The sequence below is a fragment of the Aristolochia californica genome, unplaced genomic scaffold (assembly GCF_029961685.1).
Source record: "Aristolochia californica isolate CCGP_79_NKW_82.1479 unplaced genomic scaffold, dmAriCali1.0.hap1 SCAF_10, whole genome shotgun sequence".
In the NCBI taxonomy this organism is placed as follows: Eukaryota; Viridiplantae; Streptophyta; class Magnoliopsida; order Piperales; family Aristolochiaceae; genus Aristolochia; species Aristolochia californica.
Window position 1 is genome coordinate 4,601,948 of NW_027181771.1, and position 22,321 is coordinate 4,624,268.

The window sequence follows — 22,321 nt, forward strand, 5'->3', positions numbered from 1 at the left end:
TCAACCCACAGAGACAATGTATTTCTTTTCTTATCTATCATCTCACTACTAGTTTTGTTTGTTTTCTTTTCCCTTTTGTCTCCTTCTTTCCTATTGGAAGATGGGCCCAAGCCCACACGACCAAGGAAGGCCCACATATCCAAGTGTGTTGGAAGATGGGTCCAAGCCCATAAAATATGGACCCACCATGATCACGTGAGGTGGCATGATGATAAGAAGTCTTACAGAGCCAGAACTATTATGGAAGCAGGTCTCACAGAAGAGTTTCAGTTTAAAGGTGTTTTAGTCATGTTAGTCTTCTATTTATATTGGGTTATTTAATTAATGTTAGGACTTATCTTTAAGTGTTAGATTTTGTGTGTAATTGGGACAAAGGTATTTTACCTTCATCTATTATAAATAGATGTTCATGTACTCTGATTACATTAAGTCAATAAAGTATTTATCTTTTCCATAAATTCAACATGGTATCAAAGCAGGTTTTGTAAGTTGACTCGGTCAACCCACAGAGGTAATGTGATCTTTTCTGATCTATTATCTCTAGTAATTTAGGTACGTATTTATCTTTTTTTAGTCCTTATACCCTTTATTTGCTTTACGTTTTCACCTCTATACTACTATTCTATTTTTGGGACTTTCTGGTTCATGACCGCCGACCGCGACGATCCCTCTCTGTCTCTGAAGCTGCTCTCCTGGTGTCAGGGAAGATTCTTCTCACATCAACCATCAGTCTATATGTAGCCGAGAAGGAGATTATTGTTGCCATCTGTAATCCTGCTACCTTATTTTTGCCTCTGCCAGATTTATCTCTATTCTCGAACCAGTGAATTATCTCTGCTCTCGGCAAACCATTTATTTTCGGAAGTGTTGAGCTAGTTGGAAGTTTTATCTTCGGACGTTATCTTTGGAAAATATACTTGAAATCCAGCAAGTTACATGAAGCTTGCGATCAGCTTCGAAAATATTTCGGAAACTTACTGCTACTGTTGCTTCTCCTAGATTTTTCTACGATCTTCGGAAATATTACGGCAGAGATCATTCTGCTGGATCGTTCGACTGGAATAGTTATCCTTTTCTGGCGTTTTTTCCTTCTCTGGCGTCGCCTCTCTGATTTGTTGTTGTCCGTGTTGTTCGGAAACCAGCGCTATTCGGGGAAGAAGACGCACTATTGCTGGATTTTCGTTGTTCTCTGTTCCTGCCGTCGATTACACTCTGGTTGCAGCAGACGCTGATTCATCAAACCTGATTATTACTGATCCAAGTTAATTCCTTCAACCATTGTCCCGAGCAGTTCAGCGCTGTGAGGAAGACAAAGAGCTGGTTGTTCCGCCGACTACCTCTCTATTCAAAGCCGCTCAGAGAAGACGACTCTGTGGGTCCATTTTCTATTTATGCGAGGTGGATTATTTCGCCAAGAACTCTATTTCCACCGAAAAGATAAGTGCTGATTTGAACCAGCAAACCAGCGTACTGAGTCCATTAGAGTCTTTCGGTGAGGGGGAGAAGAAGAAGAAGTTCCGAGCTGTTTGGCGTTGTGAGGAAGACAAAGGCAGATTGATTAATTTTTTCCTAAGTTAGGAAAATTTGATCCAGCGCCGGGCCGCGCCTGTTCTTACCCAACCCGGACCAGGCCGAGTTCCAGAGAACCAATGATCACTTGATATTTCAGATCTGCCGAGTGAACTCGGCTCAACCCAGTCTGAGTCAACCAGACTCGGGCCACTTATGTTTCTGCCTCCATATATGTGTCCGGGTCCCAAGTTTTATATATATTTCTGCCACGACTTGGCTATATTGGTCTACTATTTAACTCGGCACAACTCGATTCTATTTCTCCGACTGGATTATTATTTTGAGGTATTCACAACATATTCCTTGGTCAACATATTATTTAGTGCAGATACTCGCATCGGATTATTTCATGAGTCCTTTACAAGGATTTTTATTAATTTGGTTTGTGTTATATGGGCCCAGGCCCATTTCAGCTGCAGCTATTGTGTCTCTTTGGATGAGACATTATTATTGAAAAAGTGGTGGCCTCAGCATCCTATCTTCCTCTTTACCCATTACCCATTAGTTATTTGGCAGTTTCTCTCTTACCATCATTTATTTGACTCTCAAATACATCTTTGGGCCAACCTCTTGTGTGTTGCTTCGGTTGGTGTTTTAAGTCCATCATATATATGGGTGTTTTAAGTCCATTGAGACTTTTTTTATATATATACCCGTGGGTCTTTAATCACCATCTTGTGAATGACAGGCATTACCCACTTATCACCCATTTCTACCTTTGAGAGTCAGTGCCCGGGTTGGGACACCATGATGGAGGAGCTTATTACTACAACTATGTCACCCGTTACCCCCCCTTAATTGGCATTTATTACTCCTACCACTTGGAAGTCATTGTCCTGTGGAGGGACACGGTGATGGAGGAGTTTTACTAACTTTTGAGTACTGCGTATAGACCCACTACCTGCGAATGATAGGAGTGTACCCTACATCCAGCATGGGTTATGACTGGAGTATAGAGCGATGTCATATGGCTTGGAGTAATTTTACTCTCACTTATCTTATGTCAGTTGGGCCTCATGGAAGAGACCACCAGCGTGAGGGGGAGTGTTGGAAGTTATGGAGGGCTGCCATTTTATACAAGAAGATCCTATACACCATTTGGAGCAAGTTGGGAGTTCATGATGTTCTCTCACCCCCAGTTTGAGTGTTGGAAGATGGGCCCAAGCCCATAAGATATGGACCCACCATGATCACACGAGCTGGTGGGACCCACCATGATCAAGTGAGGTGACATGATGAGTCCTACACAATAAGAAGTCTTACAAAGCCAAAATTATTATGGAAGCAGGTCTCACAGAAAAATTTCAGTTTAAAGGTATTTTAGTCATATTAGTCTTCTATTTATATTGGGTTATTTAATTATGCTAGGACTTATCTTTAAGTGTTAGAGTTTGGGTGTAATTGGGACAAAGGTAGTTTAATTGTAATTGGACTCTACTACCTTCCTCTATTATAAATAGAGGTTCATGTACTCTGATTACATTAAGTCAATGAAGTATTTATCTTTTTCATAAATTCAACATTTCCCAACATTGGCTTTTCCTTAGTGTTTACACCTTCATACCACACTTTCTATATTTCAAATTATGTACTTCTGAAAAGATCTTTCTAACATAAAAAAAAAATTGATAATCGGAGTTCCCTACAAAGAGAAATCGGCATCTAAAGCAGATTCATGCAACAACAGAAAGCTTCGTTTTATACTTTCAAAAACATGAATTTATAAAGAGAATTATACCTCAAACGAAAGCTCTGACTTTTTTTTCTAACCCTACAAACCTTTTCTTAATTTTATGTTTCTAGTGAGAGATATAAACATTTAAAGAGTCAAAGGTCATACTAACAACCTATTGCATGCAAAAATCCGAATTTTAAGCTATTTTTTCCTTTTCTTTTTGTTAAAAATACATCCAAGGGAATTTTCATCATTTTACCACTTCAGTGGTTAATTTTCTTTATGTAATCTTAATCTGCACGTTAAACTATATCAGTGGTTAAATTTTCATGTACATAGGGTGTGTAGTAAGGGAGACATAAGGATATTAGGATTTATTAAGTGTATAGAAGCATTTTTGTAATTTGTAACTCAAAGCACTTATTTAAGAACTCTGGGAATTTGTGCACAATTTCCAATGAAGCCTTCTATGGCTCTTCAAAAAATTCTTCTCCTTCTTACTCCTTTTTCTCTCAATTTTCTCCTCTTCCTTCACCCAAATCTTGATTTTTACATGGTATCAGAATAGTAGATCGTTGATGGGAGTATTCTATTGCAGATTCTTGCCATTTCTTAAGAAGACAACCTGCTGGTAGGAGAAAAACTACAAGTTTTTTATGCTGGTTCATCAAAGTTAAGTTTTTTTCTTCTTTTCTCTACCATAACCTTAGGGTCACTGGTCTTTATGAATCATTGAAGGATACTCTACACTTTGATTGCCCTAATTGGTTTCCTAATCGGGTTTTTTAAGATCCGCGTCACCCAATCCAGTGTTGGATGCCTATGTCATCACCCAATTGATGATGTCAGCCCTAATTGCTACTACTTTTGTATGATATTGGTTTAAATTTCTGTGAATTGCTGGTTATTAGATTGTTGAAGTGTGCATATCCTATTTTTGTCCCCTAACCCTAATTTTGTGAGTGGCCCCCACCTTGGTGATAAATCTGAAAATTGTCTAGAAGCTTAAATTGGTTATTTTGTGATCATATATCAGCATTATGTCTGAGACAGGAGAAGTTTATACCCCCGACTAGAGAAAATTATGGGTTTAATGGAAAGGATATCATCATGATTACTTCGGAAAAATTGACAAGGCCTAATTATCTTAATTAGACAAAGTCTGTCAGAATATATCTTAAGAGTAAAAAGAAGTTGAATTTTATTTGAGATGACCCCCAGTGCCTCTAGATGATGATTTGGAGGCAGAGGACATTCAGGTTATGACCTGGATAGTCAATAGTATTGATTCTAGTCTTAGAAATCCGGTGATGAATTGTCAGATAGCAAAAGCTATATGGTTGTCTCTAGAATCTTTATATGCACGAGAGAGTAATCTCTCTCAAGTTTATGAGCAAAATACAAACTTTTTTGGGTTGAAAAGTGGAAATCAAACTGTTACAGAATACTACAATGCATTCTTTGGCATATGGCAGGAGATCAATGTATATCGTCCATTTACTACGGATGAGAATGAGTTGTAAAACAGCAAAATCAGCTGCTTGTTGGAAAAAAATTGGATGGTTTAGGTGCTGAATTTGATTCTATTAAAGCCCAGGTATTAGCTTCAGATGAAATTCTTACTCTTTTTATGACATTTAATTGTATTATGAGGGTTGAGAAGACTATTGTTCTTGGAGCAGGTAAAGGAAGTAAGATAATGGAAGCCACTGCTCTTAATACTTCCAACACTACATCAGTTCCTATAGATATTCCTCTAGAGGTAGAGGTCGAGGTAGAGAGGGCTTAGGCAGAGGTAGAGGATGTGGTGATGGTAAGTCATAAAGGAAGTGTATTCATTATGGCAGAAATAATCATTATTCTGACAGATGTATGGTTAAGTTTGGGAAGCCCGCATGGACTAATTCTACAACTCCTGATAGTGAAAGTGGGATTTTAGATTCTTCTATGTCAATTACATCGGGTGGTCCAGATGAGATGCAGCAATTGCTACAGCAGCAGCAGATTGCTTAGCGCATGGCTCAGATCTCTGTTGCCTCGACCTTAGCATCTATAGCTCATGCTTCCATCCCAATTCCTAGTTCTACCAGTGTTAACTCAGATATGGCAGCTTATCATGTTCACTCTTCACCATCCTGGGCTCTTGACTCAGGAGCCTTCAGACACATGTCAGGTATGTCGTCATTGTTTTTTTATTTAAAAGAGTCTCTGTGTGTCAAACATGTTAATCTTGCAGATGGTTCTAGCTCGCTTGTTCAAGGAGTAGGCAATGTTATTCCTACTTCCTTTTTGTCTACTCAGTCTGCGCTTTTTGTTCCCAAGTTTCCTTTAAATTTGTTGTCAATTAGTCAGCTAGCCAAGTCAATGAATTGTTCTCTCACATTTTATCCTACTCATTGTGTTTTTCAGGATCTCACAACGAGGAAGACGATTGGTTCCGCTTGTAAGAGAGATTGTACATTACATATTCAAGCATTACATACAATAGATTCTCCTCTATAGTGGCACTTGCAGCTAGGTCATCCGTCTGCAGCAAAACTAACTCAAGGTTTTCTAGATTTTCCTTAGAGTTCTTCGTTTTAGTGCGAGTCGTGTCAACTGGACAAGCATCATAGAAGTTCGTTTCCAATCTTGTCTCATAAAACCAACCAACCATCTATTTGAGATTGTACACTCAGACATCAGGGGTCCTTGACCTGTGACTAGTCAGTTTGGTCATAGGTATTTTATTTCCTTTATCGATGATTTTAGTAGGTGTACTTCCTTATTAGGGAAAAATCTAAGGTCTTTGATGTATTCAATTTTTTCTTCAATGAAATAAAAAATCAGTTTATCGTTTTGCTTCATATCTTACATACTGATAATGGCCTCGAGTTCATGAATCATAAATTCCATTTCTTTTGTCAAGAGCAGGGAATTATTCATCAGACATTGTGTGTCTTTGAGCAAAATGATGTAGCTAAATGTAAGAATCGCTATTTACTGGAGGTGGCTAGGACAATGATGATACATTGCATTGTGCACTCCCTTCCATCTGAAGTATGAGTGTGTTTTTTTCTTTTTTACTTATATCTTTGAGTTCATGTAAACCTCTAATATTTTCAATTTTCATTATTTTTCATCAGTTCATAGCAATGCTTATAGACCCACTACCTTCAAAAAACAGGAGTGTGCTCAACATTCAACGTGAGTCATCTTTTTATCCACCCAAGTGGTATTTTTCCTGAGCTACCCTTAAATTGTGAGTAGTTTCCTTTTTAATGCCCGAAAAATTGGGCCTTTTCACTCCTCTGAAATTAAGTGAAAGTTTTTTTCAGACTTTGATAATTTTTTACTGATGTATGGAGCTTTCTCATTCAGTTAGGAGTGATTTCTCTTCTCCCATATTTGTTTTGTCCAAGCTAGGTCTTTGTTATCTCCAACTTAAAGGAGAGAAGTAGAAGAAAAAGAAGTATTTTATTCTACATATTGTGGTAAATTTTGAATCCAAAATATCTATTAAGGGGAGAAAAAGGTGAAGAATTTTTCAGCCAATGAAGTTTGAAGACCAAAAATCCTTTTCTTTGCAAGCTCAAACTTGAAGAGATTGTTGAAGAACAAATATGGAAGAGACTTACATAACTCTCATGGAAATGAGTCTCATAGGAAGAAAGTTCAACCAAAAAGAAATTAGTATTATTAGACTTCTACTTTTTTAGAGTTGTTTAACTGTTCTAGGACTTATCTTTTAAAAGTTTTACTTTGGGTGTAGCTGAGACATGGGTGGTTAAATTTAACTAAGATTCTGTCTATTCTCTCTATTATAAATAGAGACCCAATATATTTAATTTACATCAAACAAAGAATTATTTTTCTTCTACAAAAATGCAACAAAATCAATGATGCACTTTCTTTTTCTGGTCCAGTTCACAAACAATGACACAATTACAGTACTTCTCGAAAAACTTACTTGTTTAGAAGAGCAGCTCCATTGGCTTGAGTAAATTGGATTACAACTAAAATTAGCAGAATATCAGAACAGAGTGATAGGAACGATATTCCAGACCACTCAAATAGAAGCCATCCAACTGTAGCAACAGCTATTATTCCAAAAGAAATTTGCCACTGTTTCCACAGGATGACATCAGCAGCTACAAGCAAAAGACATAAGATATATCAAAGTATTAGATCTTTATTTGATAACTGAAATTTTTTTCTAAGACGTACTGTAGTTCCATCTTTTTTATGTTTTTCTCACACGCAGGTTTTAATTATCAAGAAATTTCATTACAGAACTTAAAATATGACCTACATGAAAAAGGACTAAGTTTTGAAGTTTTTTCTGTCATATAACGATTAAAATCAAGGACACCATAAAGAGTTACAAAGAGTCGGTAGTTGGAATACAAAGTGAAGTTATTACTCTTCTAGGATCTTAATTGTCCAAAAATAAAAATATTCGTAAATATAAGATAATCAAAATATCATCATTTCACTGCAAAATCCTGCATCCTAAGTAAGAATATTTATTTGCAACTAAAGATATTCTTTGCGTTTCTATCATATGATTTGCATTCTTCACTTCTAGACTAGGGGATCAAGCAACCAGTTAGTATAATCATGACAAAAACATAATTATCCACCTATGGAAACAGGCAAAGCTAATGTCTCTCTAATTTACCCAAATTTTGGTTCAAAAACCAATGAAAAAAATTATAAAAATTCTATAACTTCTGTTAAATAGAATGAGAAACAGGATTCATTAAAGAAGCTCAACAAAGAACAAGAAATATAAATCATTAACATCTAGAGAAAATGCAAGGAGGAAAAAAAGAAATATAGCATAAGGCACAAACAAATTCAAGAATAAAAGATACAATGAACAATCAGAAAGGGAGAGTTTTGCCAATAGTCAGGGTCAACGGGTAGATCCTTTACTCACGAGAAACTCTGTCACACTATTCACACATCTCAGGGAGTGCTGCCAATTAACAGTCAGAGATGCCCATATATTTTCAATCTCATCAAAATATGCCAAGAAACCCCCCTAAGGCGCGGGAACTTAACCCCCAAAGCCCAAGTGATAACAATTACATAGGGAAAGAAGAATCTATCACAATAGAGGCCTAAGGCTTGGTGTAGGCCCTGAACTTATCCACCATGGACTCACATTGTCCAAAAGGACAAGAGAAACCAAGATGCATATTTCCAGTAGAATCCCTGTTGACACCCCCACCAGCAGCCCGGCTAAGGTTCTCCCTGGAGTTGCCATCAAAATTGAGTTTCAACTACCCTCTTGAGGAGGCACCCAGGCCATGAGACTTCTATAACTTAAAACAGTGAAGACTGAAGATCATTCAACTTTTGAATTTTATCTTTGATAAACACAAAGATTGAGCTAAAGAAAGAAGAGGAGTTCATGCAACACTTGAAAGAGAATGGAAATGGTAGAACATTTTTTCGAAAAAGGTGGCTCTATTAAGCAGCCCAGAGGCTAAAGGAGGAATTACAACAGACTGGGAGGTTGATCATGACAATGAATGATTGATGATCAACTCCCTCTTTGGACAATTGTCTGCCTGGCCATTGACAGACCTTTTTACATGAGACCAGCTACAAACACAACTTCTAGCCAAGTTACAATAAGAAGCATATAGTCCCCATCACAATTGATAACACATAAACACAAAATTTGCTCCACTCGTTGCACTGGATACAGTCCCAGATGGAGTTTCAGCTCAGTTCAGATATATTAAGGTGTGAACACAATTGGTGGATTCATGTGCAGTAATGGATTAGTTACAAAATCAGAGATTACGTTAAACTAATCAGGCCTTAGCTTCTTCTCATGTTACCAGGTGGAACTAAATGTTTCTTGCTTTTCTTTGGTAGAAAGACCCCTAAAGCTGGGTCGTTGAAGCTGTTAAAACTAGGAAAACCTTCTCAAATCACAAGCATTTAAACCTTCTAGCTATAGACACCTCATAAGTATTAAAGTATACAGTTTCTGGTTGATTTTCATTTATTTATTTTCCTCAGATAAGTATAGTTCTTCAGAAGAAAATAGTTGAGGCAAAAAACAAATTATTATACCATAAAATGGAAGTAACTTTCAACTATTATACTAATATTTAAATGACAAAGAAGATAAATGAATATTATGAGCCTGGCTACCTTTCCCTCCACCCATTATCTGACGAATCGACCTCTGACGATCAAATAAACGATAAAATGAAGCAGCAGCAACCAAAGGGCTAGAATTCTCTACTGTTCTCTCCCGCCTTGTGTCACCGTTACCCTCCACCGCATAATTACCTTGTGAACTGTCCATCAGTTCTGTCAAACCAAGATAGTGAACCAACTAAAACACATGCCCAAATCAAATAAACGAAAATCTGTCAGGGACCACTAACAAACACAGCTGCGAAACTAAACCTAGAGTACTAACGAAAACATGAATTGCAAAAGGTTGGGGCAACATATTTATAAAAAAACAAAAATTGCATCACGTGAATGAATTTAGGAAACTCGAATACAAATCTCGTAAAGCTACTGAATGAACAACCGAGTGATTTGCTAAGACACTTTAAACTAAAATTTATCTGACCTGACGAAAAGAACAGATTAAAATAACTAGAAAACTTTGAAATAAGAAAAAAAATCCGACTGCTTCAAATTGCATTACCTTCTGAGTTGACGTTTATAATGAAAAAAAAAAAAAAAGACCTTGGACAGGATCTTTTTCTTTTTGAATGCTAAGAAAATAGAATGATAAAAGACCAATAATCGTAACAAAGAAATTTATATATTTCTCGACAAAGACCAGCTCTGATAATCACCGGCAGGTCAAGTTTTCTTTCGGATCATGTACGGTAAACAACAATAACAGACGTTTGGAACACCAAAATTGAAGTCGTCCTCAAGTAGAGAAAACACTTCAATTAATAAATTAAAAAAAATGAAGATAAACCTGATTAGAGTTTTCTAAGAAGAAAACGTAATATCTACCAAGCTGAGCTCCATTTCAGAAAAGGCAGGAAGAAACAAAATCTGAAGGAAACCCAACCTTCAGAAAAGGCGACTGAAAGGATCAGAGCAAGACTCCTTGCGTGTGACAATGTTAGTGTTTTGTTCGCGATGTTTGAAATGTGTTTTTTTAACCATGGAGGTAACCACTTTCCTTCTTTGCAACAAAAGACGTAGTTGGTTGAGTCAAAACACTGAGTTTGCTAGTGAACTTGGCATGGTCACACGATTTTTTACCATCCTCCAAGTCTTTCAAAGCGGCAAGTTAGGTGAGGGAATTAAGTGTTGAAAATTAATTGAAAGTGTTAGCAAATTGTATTCATGGAAGTATAATATTTGCATAAAAATAAAAAATATGTAAGTAGGCAAGTGAAGAATTTTAACATGGTTAGGTCAAACTACGCTTAATCTATGCCCAGCAACCATTTGAGATCCACTAACAAATCTATGGGATGTTAATGGGGCACATTCATCTAAAAGTGTGGGATTTAACAGAGGCCATTGACCACATACAATAAAAGCAAATTGTTTTTTATTGTCACATAAGCAACCGTTCATTTTAATCGCCTAAGATTCATGCCAAATGTCAATAGAAATGGTCCATGGACCACATATGATCAACAGAGAAAAGAAAAATATAAATTACAACCAATACAAAATATTGAATTTATAGAAAAGAGAAATATTTCATTGACTTTATTAACTTATTATAATCAGAATACATGAACCTCTATTTATAATAGAGGAAGGTAGTAGTCCAATTATAATTAAACTACATTTGTTCTCAATTACACCCAACCTCTAACACTTAAAAGATAAATCATAGCATAATTAAATAACTCAATATAGATAAAAGATTAACATGACCCAAACTAGAACTCTTTTAGGACGTGACCATAAGATAAAAGATGCATTTGTGAGTCCTTCTTGATCTTTCAACTTATGTGATAAGGATGTCAGCTCGTGGTAATCATGGTGGATCTTACTTCTTATGAGTTTGGGCCCATCTTGTGGGCCTTTTTTGGTCGTGTGACCCATCTTATAATACTCTTAGATATGTGGGTCTTCTATGGTCGTGTAGTATTGGGCCTATCTTCCAACAACTAATTTCAAAACCTAAAATGCTACTAATTTTGATCTCCTTGAATAGGGACAATCCTGAAAGACTTCAGCCATTTGAACACTTGATTAAATGATTCACAAGTTGTAAAAAATTTATTCGATAAGTAGACCACTCACTTATGGATTGGTGGAACATTTGTTTTGAATTAAATGTTCAAGCAACTATTTATAGCTTTTCAAAAAAAAAAAAAAAAAAAATAGACGTTTTTGGACTGGTGGGACTTTGAGTCAACTTGATAAACCTTTGGGCCATATTCTTTTAAGAAGCTAGTATTCTACTTAGTTTCACTTACAAAGTTTAAAGTAATGCACTTCGTATTGTGCTTAAAAAGGAATTAGAAAAGGCTCATACACTTAAACTCATCTCATGTCTATAAGTGAATTTGATTCATAATGATATCCATTTTACAATTTGATGATATGCAAGATTTCAATGGTTCGATTCTCACACGTGAGCAAAGACCTAGGCATAACTACATAGTAACTTATGTGCAGTTGGCTACGGTACTTTAAAGAGTGTTTTAGATTTGTTTAGTACAATTCCAATTTGCCAAACTTATGCTACGTTAGGACTTGATATTCACCTTTCTTATAATATCGTAAATATTTATGAAAAATAGTATAGATATACGTAAAAGATCTTCACTTACCAAATAGGATTATGGTTATATAATGAATTTTGCACTTATGAACCTAAACCAAAGATTAAAATGCAAATAATGTTGTGGTTTGAGAAGTGAGACCATTTTTGGGTCTTAAACTTTAAGTTTGAGGCCATATTAAATAATTTTTAAAATTCAAATATTAAAATTTCTTTTAGAAATTATAGTCAATGTCATGAGCAAGAAATTTATTATGTTATGAGTATTAGACTCAATCTTTGAGCTTGAATTGGAAAAATTGTTCACTGTGACATTTTGATTGGTTAACTAGTCGAAATTTGATAAATAATGGTGAATTTTTTTATTTTTTTGGTCGTACGCATGTTTAATGGGTCATTCTAAGTTGTGTTTGATTGGTTTTAGTTAAAATCAGGTGGTAGACAACTTCGTAATCTCTCAACTTAAGACTTTGACAAAAGAGATTTATTTGAAAGTTAGAAAACATATTTTTTTGTTTTTACTAGAAAATCAGGGATTGACTTATGACCATGCAACAATTGTATTAGATGTGTTTGATGTGGATTGATTTTAGTGATCCATATAAATTCATTGTTGTTTTTCATTGGTAGAAAGTGAGTTGATTGAATCAACTCATTCATATGTTGTAGTAATTAAATTGCTACATCTACTATTTTTCAATTTAAGATCTTTCTTTTGATAATCACAAAAGGGAATGAGGTCATGAGTTTGATACTTTGTGGGAGAAATGTAAAAGTTTTAAGGGGAAGTTGTTACAATCCCAATTAGTGTTTGTAAAGAGAGACCATGTTAGTCACGAAAGACAGGTGGAACAAGAATGAAGTTGTATTCTTGTGTGAGCCTAGTAGGATTAAGTTGTAATTTAGAAGTCTCAAGAGAGCTAATTATGACTAGTAGGGTCAAGAAAGGTGGCACCAGCTATAGAGGGGTAAAAGAGTAAAAGAAGACTCTAGAAGAGGAGGAACCAACTTCTAGGGACTTGAAATGTCCATCAATTCTCTGTAAGGGACAAGAATATCTAGAGAATTTTCTAGAAGGGGCGTCAACTCAGTCAAGCAGCAGAGCTATCCAGGAGAACTCTCTAAAAGGGGTATCAACTCAAGAGGAAGAGTCTGAAAGCATCCAAGTTCAATGTATGACTTGGAGTACAAACAAGAGGGCATCCAACTCTTAATCCCACATCGAAGAGATTGGAGAAGTAGCTCTAACCCTCGATCTTTAAATTATAAGCTTCGTTAGCCTAGTATTTAGCAATCAATACAATCTCCTTTTTATGTACAATTGATCTATCAACTTGGGTCCTCACAAGGTGTCTTCACCAATGATATAAAGGATATTAGGCAATTATCCCTTGATTAATAGGGTGTTTGTAGCTATATTGAGTCTCACAAGCTCAGTTGCTCCCCAAAGAGGATGACCAGTGGTAAAGGCATGAATCCTAGGTTCTACTCTTCATCATGGTTGTCCATGACCTTATCTACCCCAAAATCCTCTAGAAAAGGTATTTATCTTTGCTTCTACTCTTTGCCCATGTTGAATTTTTGGAAAATAGTTACATTAGGTGTAGCTTGTAGTGAGAAGAAACGAGCATTAAAGGAGGTTGAGGTACTGATTTTACCAATTCCTTTAATGGTACATTTGCTATTGCTTCCAAATGTTACATGGCCATTGTCTTTTGGTTTGAGTTTTACAAACTTTTACTTATCACCGGTCATATGCCTTGAGCACCAGCTATCCAAAATCTAGTAACGTGAATATGTGGTTGAGGGGTATAAAATGTACCAACTAAATAAGTTTATCTATGGATTGAATTAATTACCAAAGGCCTACTTTGATAAATTCAGCAAAGTGGTATTTAATTTTGGTTTCAAGAGATGTGTAGTTGATAATTCTGCTTTTGTTAAAAATACTTGTTGAGGATATATTATTATGACAATGTATGTTGATGATATTATCATAACAGGGAGTAATAAAAGTGATATTTAATAGATAGAAGAAAACTTGGTAAAATAATTTAAAACCAAAGATCTCGGTCTAGTGAAATATTTTCTTGATATTCAAGTGTGAATCCAAGTATGGTACCATCCTATCACTAAAGAAGTATGTTTTGGACATTCTAAAAGAAATAGGTAAAGTTTGGATGTCGACCTACTGAAACTCCTATGGATCCTAATGTCAAACTATGTGATAAAATAAAATAGATGTGGGCAAATTTCAACGATTGATTGGTAAGGTAATTTATTTAACGGTTACAAGATGAAATATTTTTTGATATTAGTTATTATCCAGTTCATACATCAGCCACATAATTCTCCTTGGCAAACTAAAAAGAATCCTTACGTATCTAAAGAAGAATTCAAGGTAAAAATTACTTTATAAATGCCATAGTTATAGTAACATTGAAGGATTTGTAGATGTAGATTGGGTCGGGTCTCTAATGATAGAAAATCAAATTTTGACTGATGTAAAATGGTTGGAGGAAACTTAGTCACTTGGTGAAGTAAAACAACAATATTATATCAAGATCAAATACAAAGCAAAATATTGTGTCATGGTTCACACGGTGAGTTAAATGTTGTGTCTTAATTCATTACTAATTGATTTGGGTTTTGCCAGGACAAGTTCAGTGAAACTCCATGATGATATTGCCACCAACTTAATTTTTTTTATGAAAGAACAAAACACATTGAAATTAACTACCGTTCAAATAAAGCTAAATAATCAGCTAGCAGCTCCATAGCTTGTGTGCAAAGCTTGGTGGTTTTTTATGTTTATGGGCGAACTTAAGGAAGAATGTTGGAAATAAAATTGTACTTAGAGAAGTTGTTTCTATTTCAGCACTTATGTTTTTCTTCCATTACTTTGTTATTAAGAACAAGGATATAATAATCCTTTATGTAGTAAGCTGATTGGAATATAAATAAAAGGAGAAAAGAAGTGCTAATCCTAAATGAGAAGCACTTCTCAACATTTCCAAGGTTGCTTCCATACATGTTCTCCCGTCTTTTTCTTCTTCTTCTTCTTCCCTCTCTTCTACAACTCAGGTGTCTCCTCTTTGCTCTCTCCCACAAACACTTTCAGACATGAAACCATAAAATCTAATATCTATAACAGTTTTCATTCATAAATACATTGAACAATAATAATTCACATAATATAAGTCACATTTAAGGCTTATTAAAATCAAACATGCACAATCAAATAATAATAGTGCAAGTAAAACATTAATAAATACTAACAAATCAAATATATGGTGAAAAAATGGTTCAAGATAATTGTTCTCATTGGACTAAAAAAAAATTCATTTTGGATTAATTTAGACAAGTCTGAGTAATTACAAACCATCTTGACTATCATATTTCGTTAATAAAATTTGCAGCAGTTGACAGTGTTCAAAATCTTTTTCACGGTAACACAAGGTAGCTTTTCTAGTTATCCAAGCTCCTTTCACATGTTTTTACTATACAGATAATCATGGTTGAGGTGATTAACTGGGATCTACATATTGCAGACCTATACGAAGAGAAAACAAAAACAGATTTTCATTTTAGCCATCATCAACCAGTATTTTTAGTTGTCTTTCGGAGTGGGAAAAGCTGGCGAATGAACGAAAACTTCCGCTTTGCACGCGCAGATGACTCAGTGTCAATGGAATCTGTTGGCAGGGATACGATAGACCCAGCTCCGGGTGATGGCGGAGGGAGTGTGAAAAGGAAGGCATTGACCATCCGAATGATCTGGCTAAAGGTTGGTCGCATGTTTGGATCCTCCACCCAGCACGACTGGATAATGAAAACTAAATCTTTGGGCAAATCTTCAGGAACAGGCGGCCTCGCTTGCTGTTTCCAGGAAGGAAGGAAATTTAAAATCAGTCAACAGCTGAGATGCAACCTTTCAAACCCTTACTACCATTTTGCCATTCAAAATCCTACTATAGAATAACATGCAATAGCTAGTAGCATGGCTCTGCTACTTGCCAGATCACTTCGACTTGGCTGAGTTAGCCCAGATTTCGGAGGCTGTGAGTCGGTTCAGGGGGTTAAACTCACGGCGCTTATTTTCTTTTCCAGGTCAGAGGATCAAACTCACCCCACATATTTTCTTTGTTCCACTGACTGACTCACCCATCTCGGGCAACCCTCACCTGGGTTTTACCGGGGCTGAGTTCGGTCCCAAGTTCAAGGCACAACTTTAAGATAGGAATGGAAAATAGACTTCGAAGAAAGGTGAAAGGAATGTACACACATCAATGGGGTTTAGTCTTAAAACCTATGGAAAGCACAAACAATTTTGTATTCACAGAAGCAGGAGTAGCAAGAAAAGGAATTGAAACACAAGGGTTATTAAATGCTATCACCTTAAAAGCAGCCGCATATGCAGCCTGCAGATTTGACATCCCCTCAAATGGCATCCGGTTGGTCAACAACTCCCAGAATACAATGCCAAAGCTGTAGACATCTACTTTGTTATTGTAATGCTTCTTCTCCCCATGCCGGAGTGTCACAGTGCTGTATAACTGTGAGAAAACAATTCAATGCTGAGTAAACAGGAAACATATATTCTCCACCCCTATTAAGTCAAAGTAAATTTTTTATGGGACATTCATAATTTGAAATGAAACTAAAAGTTCATCTTTTGTCATCCTCCTTTCATGCAAAAGAAACTACATCTTGCTATAACTGCTCACATAGTTCAGAAATGTACAAATGAATGCAGTAGCTATAACTGAATGCATAGATAAGGCGAACACCAATATAGGAACAACACATTATTGAGGAAGGAGAAAAGGATGAAAACCTCAGGAGCCATCCAACGGTAAGTTCCAGTTTCTGCAGTCATCATCTCGGTGACAGACTCTTCCCTTGCAAGCCCAAAATCAGCAAGCTTCACAGTCTTTTTATTTGCTGTAAGTAATAAATTGTCTGCAAAGCTCCAAGAATAAAGAAAGTAAGTGAACTTCAAGGACAAGTTGGGTTGAAACCTTGAATGTCTTCAAGCATAAGGAAAATAAATAGCTAACAACAGAAACTTCTGAATCAGTCTTGTTGTAGCTTTGACATTTCATACATAGGCACTGCAGTTAGCAAATTAGATGGATGCATTTGTGAACTCAAACTAGCTCCATCCCTCGGGTTCAAAGCCAGGAGGGCAACAGAGTCCTGAACCAAGACCACAACTTTAACCGACTCAGGGACACTGATCAGAATCACCTGACTCAGTCGTTTAATCCCTTAACATACATTCTGAATTAAACTTGTTGCAATCTCCCAAACTCTTTTAAGTCGTTTGGCTCAATTGCCAGAAGAAGGATTCATTAATGCGACGTATGGAGTTCAAGTCTCAGGAGGTTAAGGAAAAAGGGGTTGCTGCGTAATCAGAATTAAAAAGAGACTGAAGTCATTTAAAAACCTAAAAATTCACTTTGAAATCTCTTTTGTCCAATTAATATCGCTTTGGGATACATTGCAAATGTAACAAAATATTTACATAATACAGATAACTGACATTATAAAAGAAAATTCTGATAAATATATCCTGCTTACCACTGTCATGACACATTGCATGTTATAAACTATAAATATACATATTATTTAACATCCCTGATGCATGGCTTATTTAGGATCCAAGTCCAATTAAAACTTTTGGTACCAGCTAATCACTCACCAATCCAACTTTTGGTACCAGCTAGTCACTCACCAATCCAACTTGTGTCCCACACGAAAGCATAAAGCACACATTTATTGTAACAGTTGGTAAGTTGGAATTCGCAAGCATATAAATCCACTCTCATTAACTCTGGGCTCTTTGCTATAAGTTTTTCAGAATATCTGCACTTCACCTGAGCACTAGCTTAAGTCAAGTTATCAGGTGCCATTTTTCTGCTAATGACTGCCCATAGTGGTAAAAGCTGCAGAAATATTTGTAACTATTATTGGAACAGAGAAGGGATTCAATAACTAGAAGTAATTCTTGGTCAGTGTAAGACACTTGTTGGTCCTTGGCAGTGGAATGAACACTTATTGCTTCACTCAGACAGTTATATGCACTCATAAATACTATGTGATCTGTAAGGAGATATCGTCTCCTTATGCATTGTATTAGTCAATCAGTAGTTCAACAACTAGTAAACTCAGTTTTGTTGATCATATGTATATGCACCAATGGAAAATCAAGCAAAAGACCCATGAAACCGATAAACAAATGTCAATTACATTAGGGAACGACAAATCTTGACATCTTGAAACATTCCAAAACACATGAAGCATTTCTGAGCCTGATTAAGTGCTGACACTCTGTCTCATTTTACCTCATTACAAATCAATAGATAGCAAACTTCCAAGCTAGCACAATCAACTAAATCAGAGTCAGCACAAAGAATAGAACTTGAGTTTATTCACAAAACACAAAGTGATTCAGAATGCAACATGACTACAAGCTTTCATTTTTAAAATAGACCGCATCACCCTAAAGTAAGAGCTTTGATCTTGTAAACAAAGGTAAAAGATCTTTACCAGGCTTTAGATCTCTGTGTATTATACCATTAGCATGCAGGCACTCCATTGCACGAGCAATATCAAGAGCAAAACTTATTGCCAAATGAAGATCCAGAGGCCTGGGCCGAATGCTAGCCAAATATTTTTTAAGAGACATCCCTGGTAATAATTCTGTGGCTATCACCATAAATGGGTCCGTACAAGCTCCAATAAACTGCATGTAAGAAGGCAATCACTAGCATGAGCTAATTGCAGCTAAAACTCTTTTTGGTAAAACGTAGGACAGCAATGGCAACAAAAATAAATTAAATACATTACACTAAGTCTACAACAACACTAAACACACATTATAAAACAAAAGGCACACCTTAACAAGATTCTCATGTTTAACTCTTGACATCATAGTAACTTCTCGAGCAAAACGGCCTTCAAGCGCAGCTCTTTCTTCTGGATTGCTTCCAGAACGAAGAACTTTAACTGCAACATTTTGATCCCTATACCTGGCAAAAGCAATTGAGCAGCACAAACTTAGGGTTCAGCTTTTAAGTTAGAGAACAGAAAGTCCACAGACAAAATAAAGGGACAGGGAAAAAGAGAAGATCAATAGATCCACAGGGATTAGACCATATGATGAGTGACTTAACCAAAGCTGATGGTTCACAGAACAGATTTTCACTTTCCATGGTCATAACTTTGAGTGTTTGCTCAGAAGCTGAATAACAAAACCAACAAAGATTGAGAACATATATATTCTTCTTCAAGAATCCCATTCACTTTCTTAATTGAAAAAGCAACTTTCAGTTCAATCATACCAAGTTTCAAGAGCTACTAATGATAGTGTGATCTTGATCTGAACCAGAGGCAGAGAGGAACTTACGTACTCTTGATACACTCAAACAGTACATAATAAGCCACAGAGGAAGAATAAAAGCTGCAGATCCTACAATTTCTGCAGTTCAGACTGACTGGAATCAGCATTTCAGAGATCCCATTCACAGGTAAGTGGTTAATATGCAGACGGGTCATGTAGTTTTGTGCAGACCAAAATATTAGCAGCCAATCCCAAGCCCATAAAGGTGGGCGCATAAGGTTCACAACAAGCATAAAACTTCTGGCAAGTATCCCCATGAACTCGAGTCAGTTATCAAGTATGGCCAAGAAAACTCCTGCAGCAAACCTCAATGTATTTGGGACAAGGCTTTGATGATGATGAGAAGGAGGAAGATGAACTTGGAGAGATTACTAATTAAAGAGATAATTAAAAACTAGATCTGCATATGTGTAGTGGAGATAAACTTGGGGTCTAGTAAGATTATCAAACTAACCAATACAGGCTTTATTAATGTGTTTTTATTTACAAAAGTACAAGATCGTAGGAACATTAAAAGAACACTCTCAGATTCAAGAGAAGTACAGAAGAGTAAGATAGTATACTTACTTGCCCTCATAAACTTTCCCATGAGCTCCTTCTCCAATCTTGGATCCGACAAACAGTAAGTTAGGATCAATGAGCAATTTTTTATCAATACTAAACTGTGTAACTTGATCAGACCCACTCGAGCATTTACCAATATTAGATCCTTCCTCCACACGTTTTTCTAGCCCCAGCTGCTCAGGTCCAACCTCTGCTCTACCTTCTATCTTCTCATCATCACAACTCATATTTTCCCTGCGCCAAGAAAGTTTCCGATACCAGAACGTTCACCCTTTTCCCTAAAAAATAATACTTTGGTTTCTTATGTACACAATTCTAGTTTCTTCTGAAAATAAAATAATCTTGCCACGGAATTCGCTTGCATCTATAACTCAAATTGAGCAGAGTTATATCTCATGTACAGTATCTTCTTCTTCATTCTTCTTTAACTATTGAAAACCCAAAAGACAGACATGATACTATACATAATCATCTACATACCCAATATATACCAGCGTCCTTCCATATCACATAACTCTTCCGAAGTCCTCTCAAATTACAGCAAGAAATGAAGAACCAAGACATACTTTGACCTTCTCCTGCACTTTTCTACTTCAGAGCTGCCATTTCTCCTCCCAAATCCCTCAAGACAGCTTCGTCCATCCAAAAATACTCATCTTTTAATCGTCTACAGCCCATGTCAACTTCAGAACCATCACCTCCGTTCCTAAGTCCCCTCAAACAGCTACGCACACGCAAACCTCATTATTTCTTTTTTCTTAAAAAGTAACTAAATTCCCTTCCAACTCCAGTTTCGCCACAATAACATCAGTCACACTTTTTCCACAACATAAACAAAACAATACCATAAAAACTCGGGGACGCTCTTCCTCCCCACTGGGAAGCCACAACAGATTTATCAGGCATCCAACCAGATGAAACAACAAGTACTGCCTATTCAACAAAAGAAAGCTGGACAATAAGAACTCAGAAAAAAAGCTCGAGAACACTTCCAGTCTCCCACAGAATTTTCCACAACGACAAAATACACAAGAAACTATTCACCGGAGAGTATCAGATAAATATTACAGACTTGAGCTTCTTCCTCGCCATCCTTTTGTTTTCCTTTTTTTTTTTTTTTTTTAATCTTCTGCAATGTTAACCCTAATCCTTTTTTTAGATTGCCAAAGCCCGAGACGAAGAAAAAAGCTAGAGAAGAAAAAAAAGTCGGAGGAAGACGCTTATGGCAGAAGATATTCGAAATGGAGGAGATTTGCGAGGCAGGAAATATATACACGAAGGAGAAAGGTCCTTGGAAATCCACCTGCCAATAACAAAATTCCACGTGTTTGGCCATTGAAGAGTGGCTTTCGTTCACCGCATCAGCGATTTGGACGTTCTTGGCTCAACTACGACCACCGAATAACGACAACAAGACTGAGGGACTCGACGGTCGGCGCGGCTCGACTTCGTGTCGATTATTTACGTAAAGTGGGCCCACGTGATCCACGCCATCGTGGACATGGTGTTTCGTACTACGAATACGAAATAAATCTCACACGGACGCCGATACAATTGCTAATATTATCGGCCGTTACGTTTTCCCGTCTCGGCTCGAACTACATTTCCGCCACGAGTGACTAAATCAAAGCCGTTCAAGTCAAAACCTGAGTTCGATTTCTAAGTTCAAGTCTTAAACCCTAGCTATAAAATATAATTTGAATGAACGAAATTGACAAAAAAACAATATTATTTAGAAATTCTTATAACCCAGTTTCAGCATTTGATGTTTACGTTCAAACGGCTAGTATTCCGATACATAAAAAAAATGGAAAATATTTATTTAAAAAGAAAAATTACATTTTTTAAACTTTTTTATTTTTTAAAATAATGTTTAGAAGTTTGCATGTTTATTCTATAATATAAGCATGATAATCGTCCACTAATAGTCAGAATCTTGATGTGGAAGAAGGCACTAAGAGGAATAAGTGGACCAAATTTAAAGTCAAAACAAGAGAGCGACCGCTCTGATATTAAATATTAAATCTTATGGGAGAGGATAATGCTTAACTTTTATGGGTACAGAGCGGAAAGGTAAATTTTTTATATTTTATATTCATCAATTCAGGTATTTATAGGTTATAAAGAGATAAGATTTTACGTGATAAATATTATACTTTATAGTTACAATTTGAGAAAATCTTAAAATTTAAGGGGTTTTTATCCAAAAAGGAAAAAAACTTTAAATGATTCGTGAGGGAGATAAATGAAAGGAATGGTCATATCACCAATGCCCATCATTCTTGGTGCCAAATCCCTTTCAATTGTAGAATATTTTTGCAGATTAGGATCCAGAAGGTGACTTTGGTGCAGTGGCCACTACAGAAACTAAAGTCAT

General features: G+C 36.3%; 2 protein-coding genes across 5 annotated transcripts in view; both read right to left on the reverse strand.

Moving 5' to 3' along the window:
• LOC137940783 (reticulon-like protein B16) overlaps positions 1-10,343 on the reverse strand; it is a 28,857-nt gene extending 18,514 nt beyond the window's left edge. Inside the window, exons 1-3 of one of the 4 annotated variants that reach the window (XM_068785912.1) lie at positions 10,293-10,343; positions 9,401-9,587; positions 7,197-7,377 (exon numbers count right to left, since the gene is read on the reverse strand). In XM_068785912.1, coding sequence (XP_068642013.1) covers positions 7,197-7,377; positions 9,401-9,557 — 338 coding nt within the window. In that variant the 5' untranslated portion in view covers positions 9,558-9,587; positions 10,293-10,343. The other 3 variants (XM_068785928.1, XM_068785922.1, XM_068785917.1) reach the window with 3 other exon arrangements.
• Positions 10,344-15,304: 4,961 nt separating this feature from the next.
• On the reverse strand, positions 15,305-21,144 carry LOC137940671 (serine/threonine-protein kinase STY13). The gene is made up of 6 exons (XM_068785819.1): positions 19,948-21,144; positions 18,877-19,009; positions 18,528-18,723; positions 16,813-16,937; positions 16,373-16,531; positions 15,305-15,854 (listed from the first exon to the last, which is right to left on the reverse strand). The coding sequence occupies exons 1-6, from the start codon at positions 20,169-20,171 to the stop codon at positions 15,573-15,575; spliced, it is 1,119 nt and encodes a 372-aa protein (XP_068641920.1). The 5' UTR covers positions 20,172-21,144; the 3' UTR covers positions 15,305-15,572.
• Positions 21,145-22,321: the final 1,177 nt, after the last annotated feature.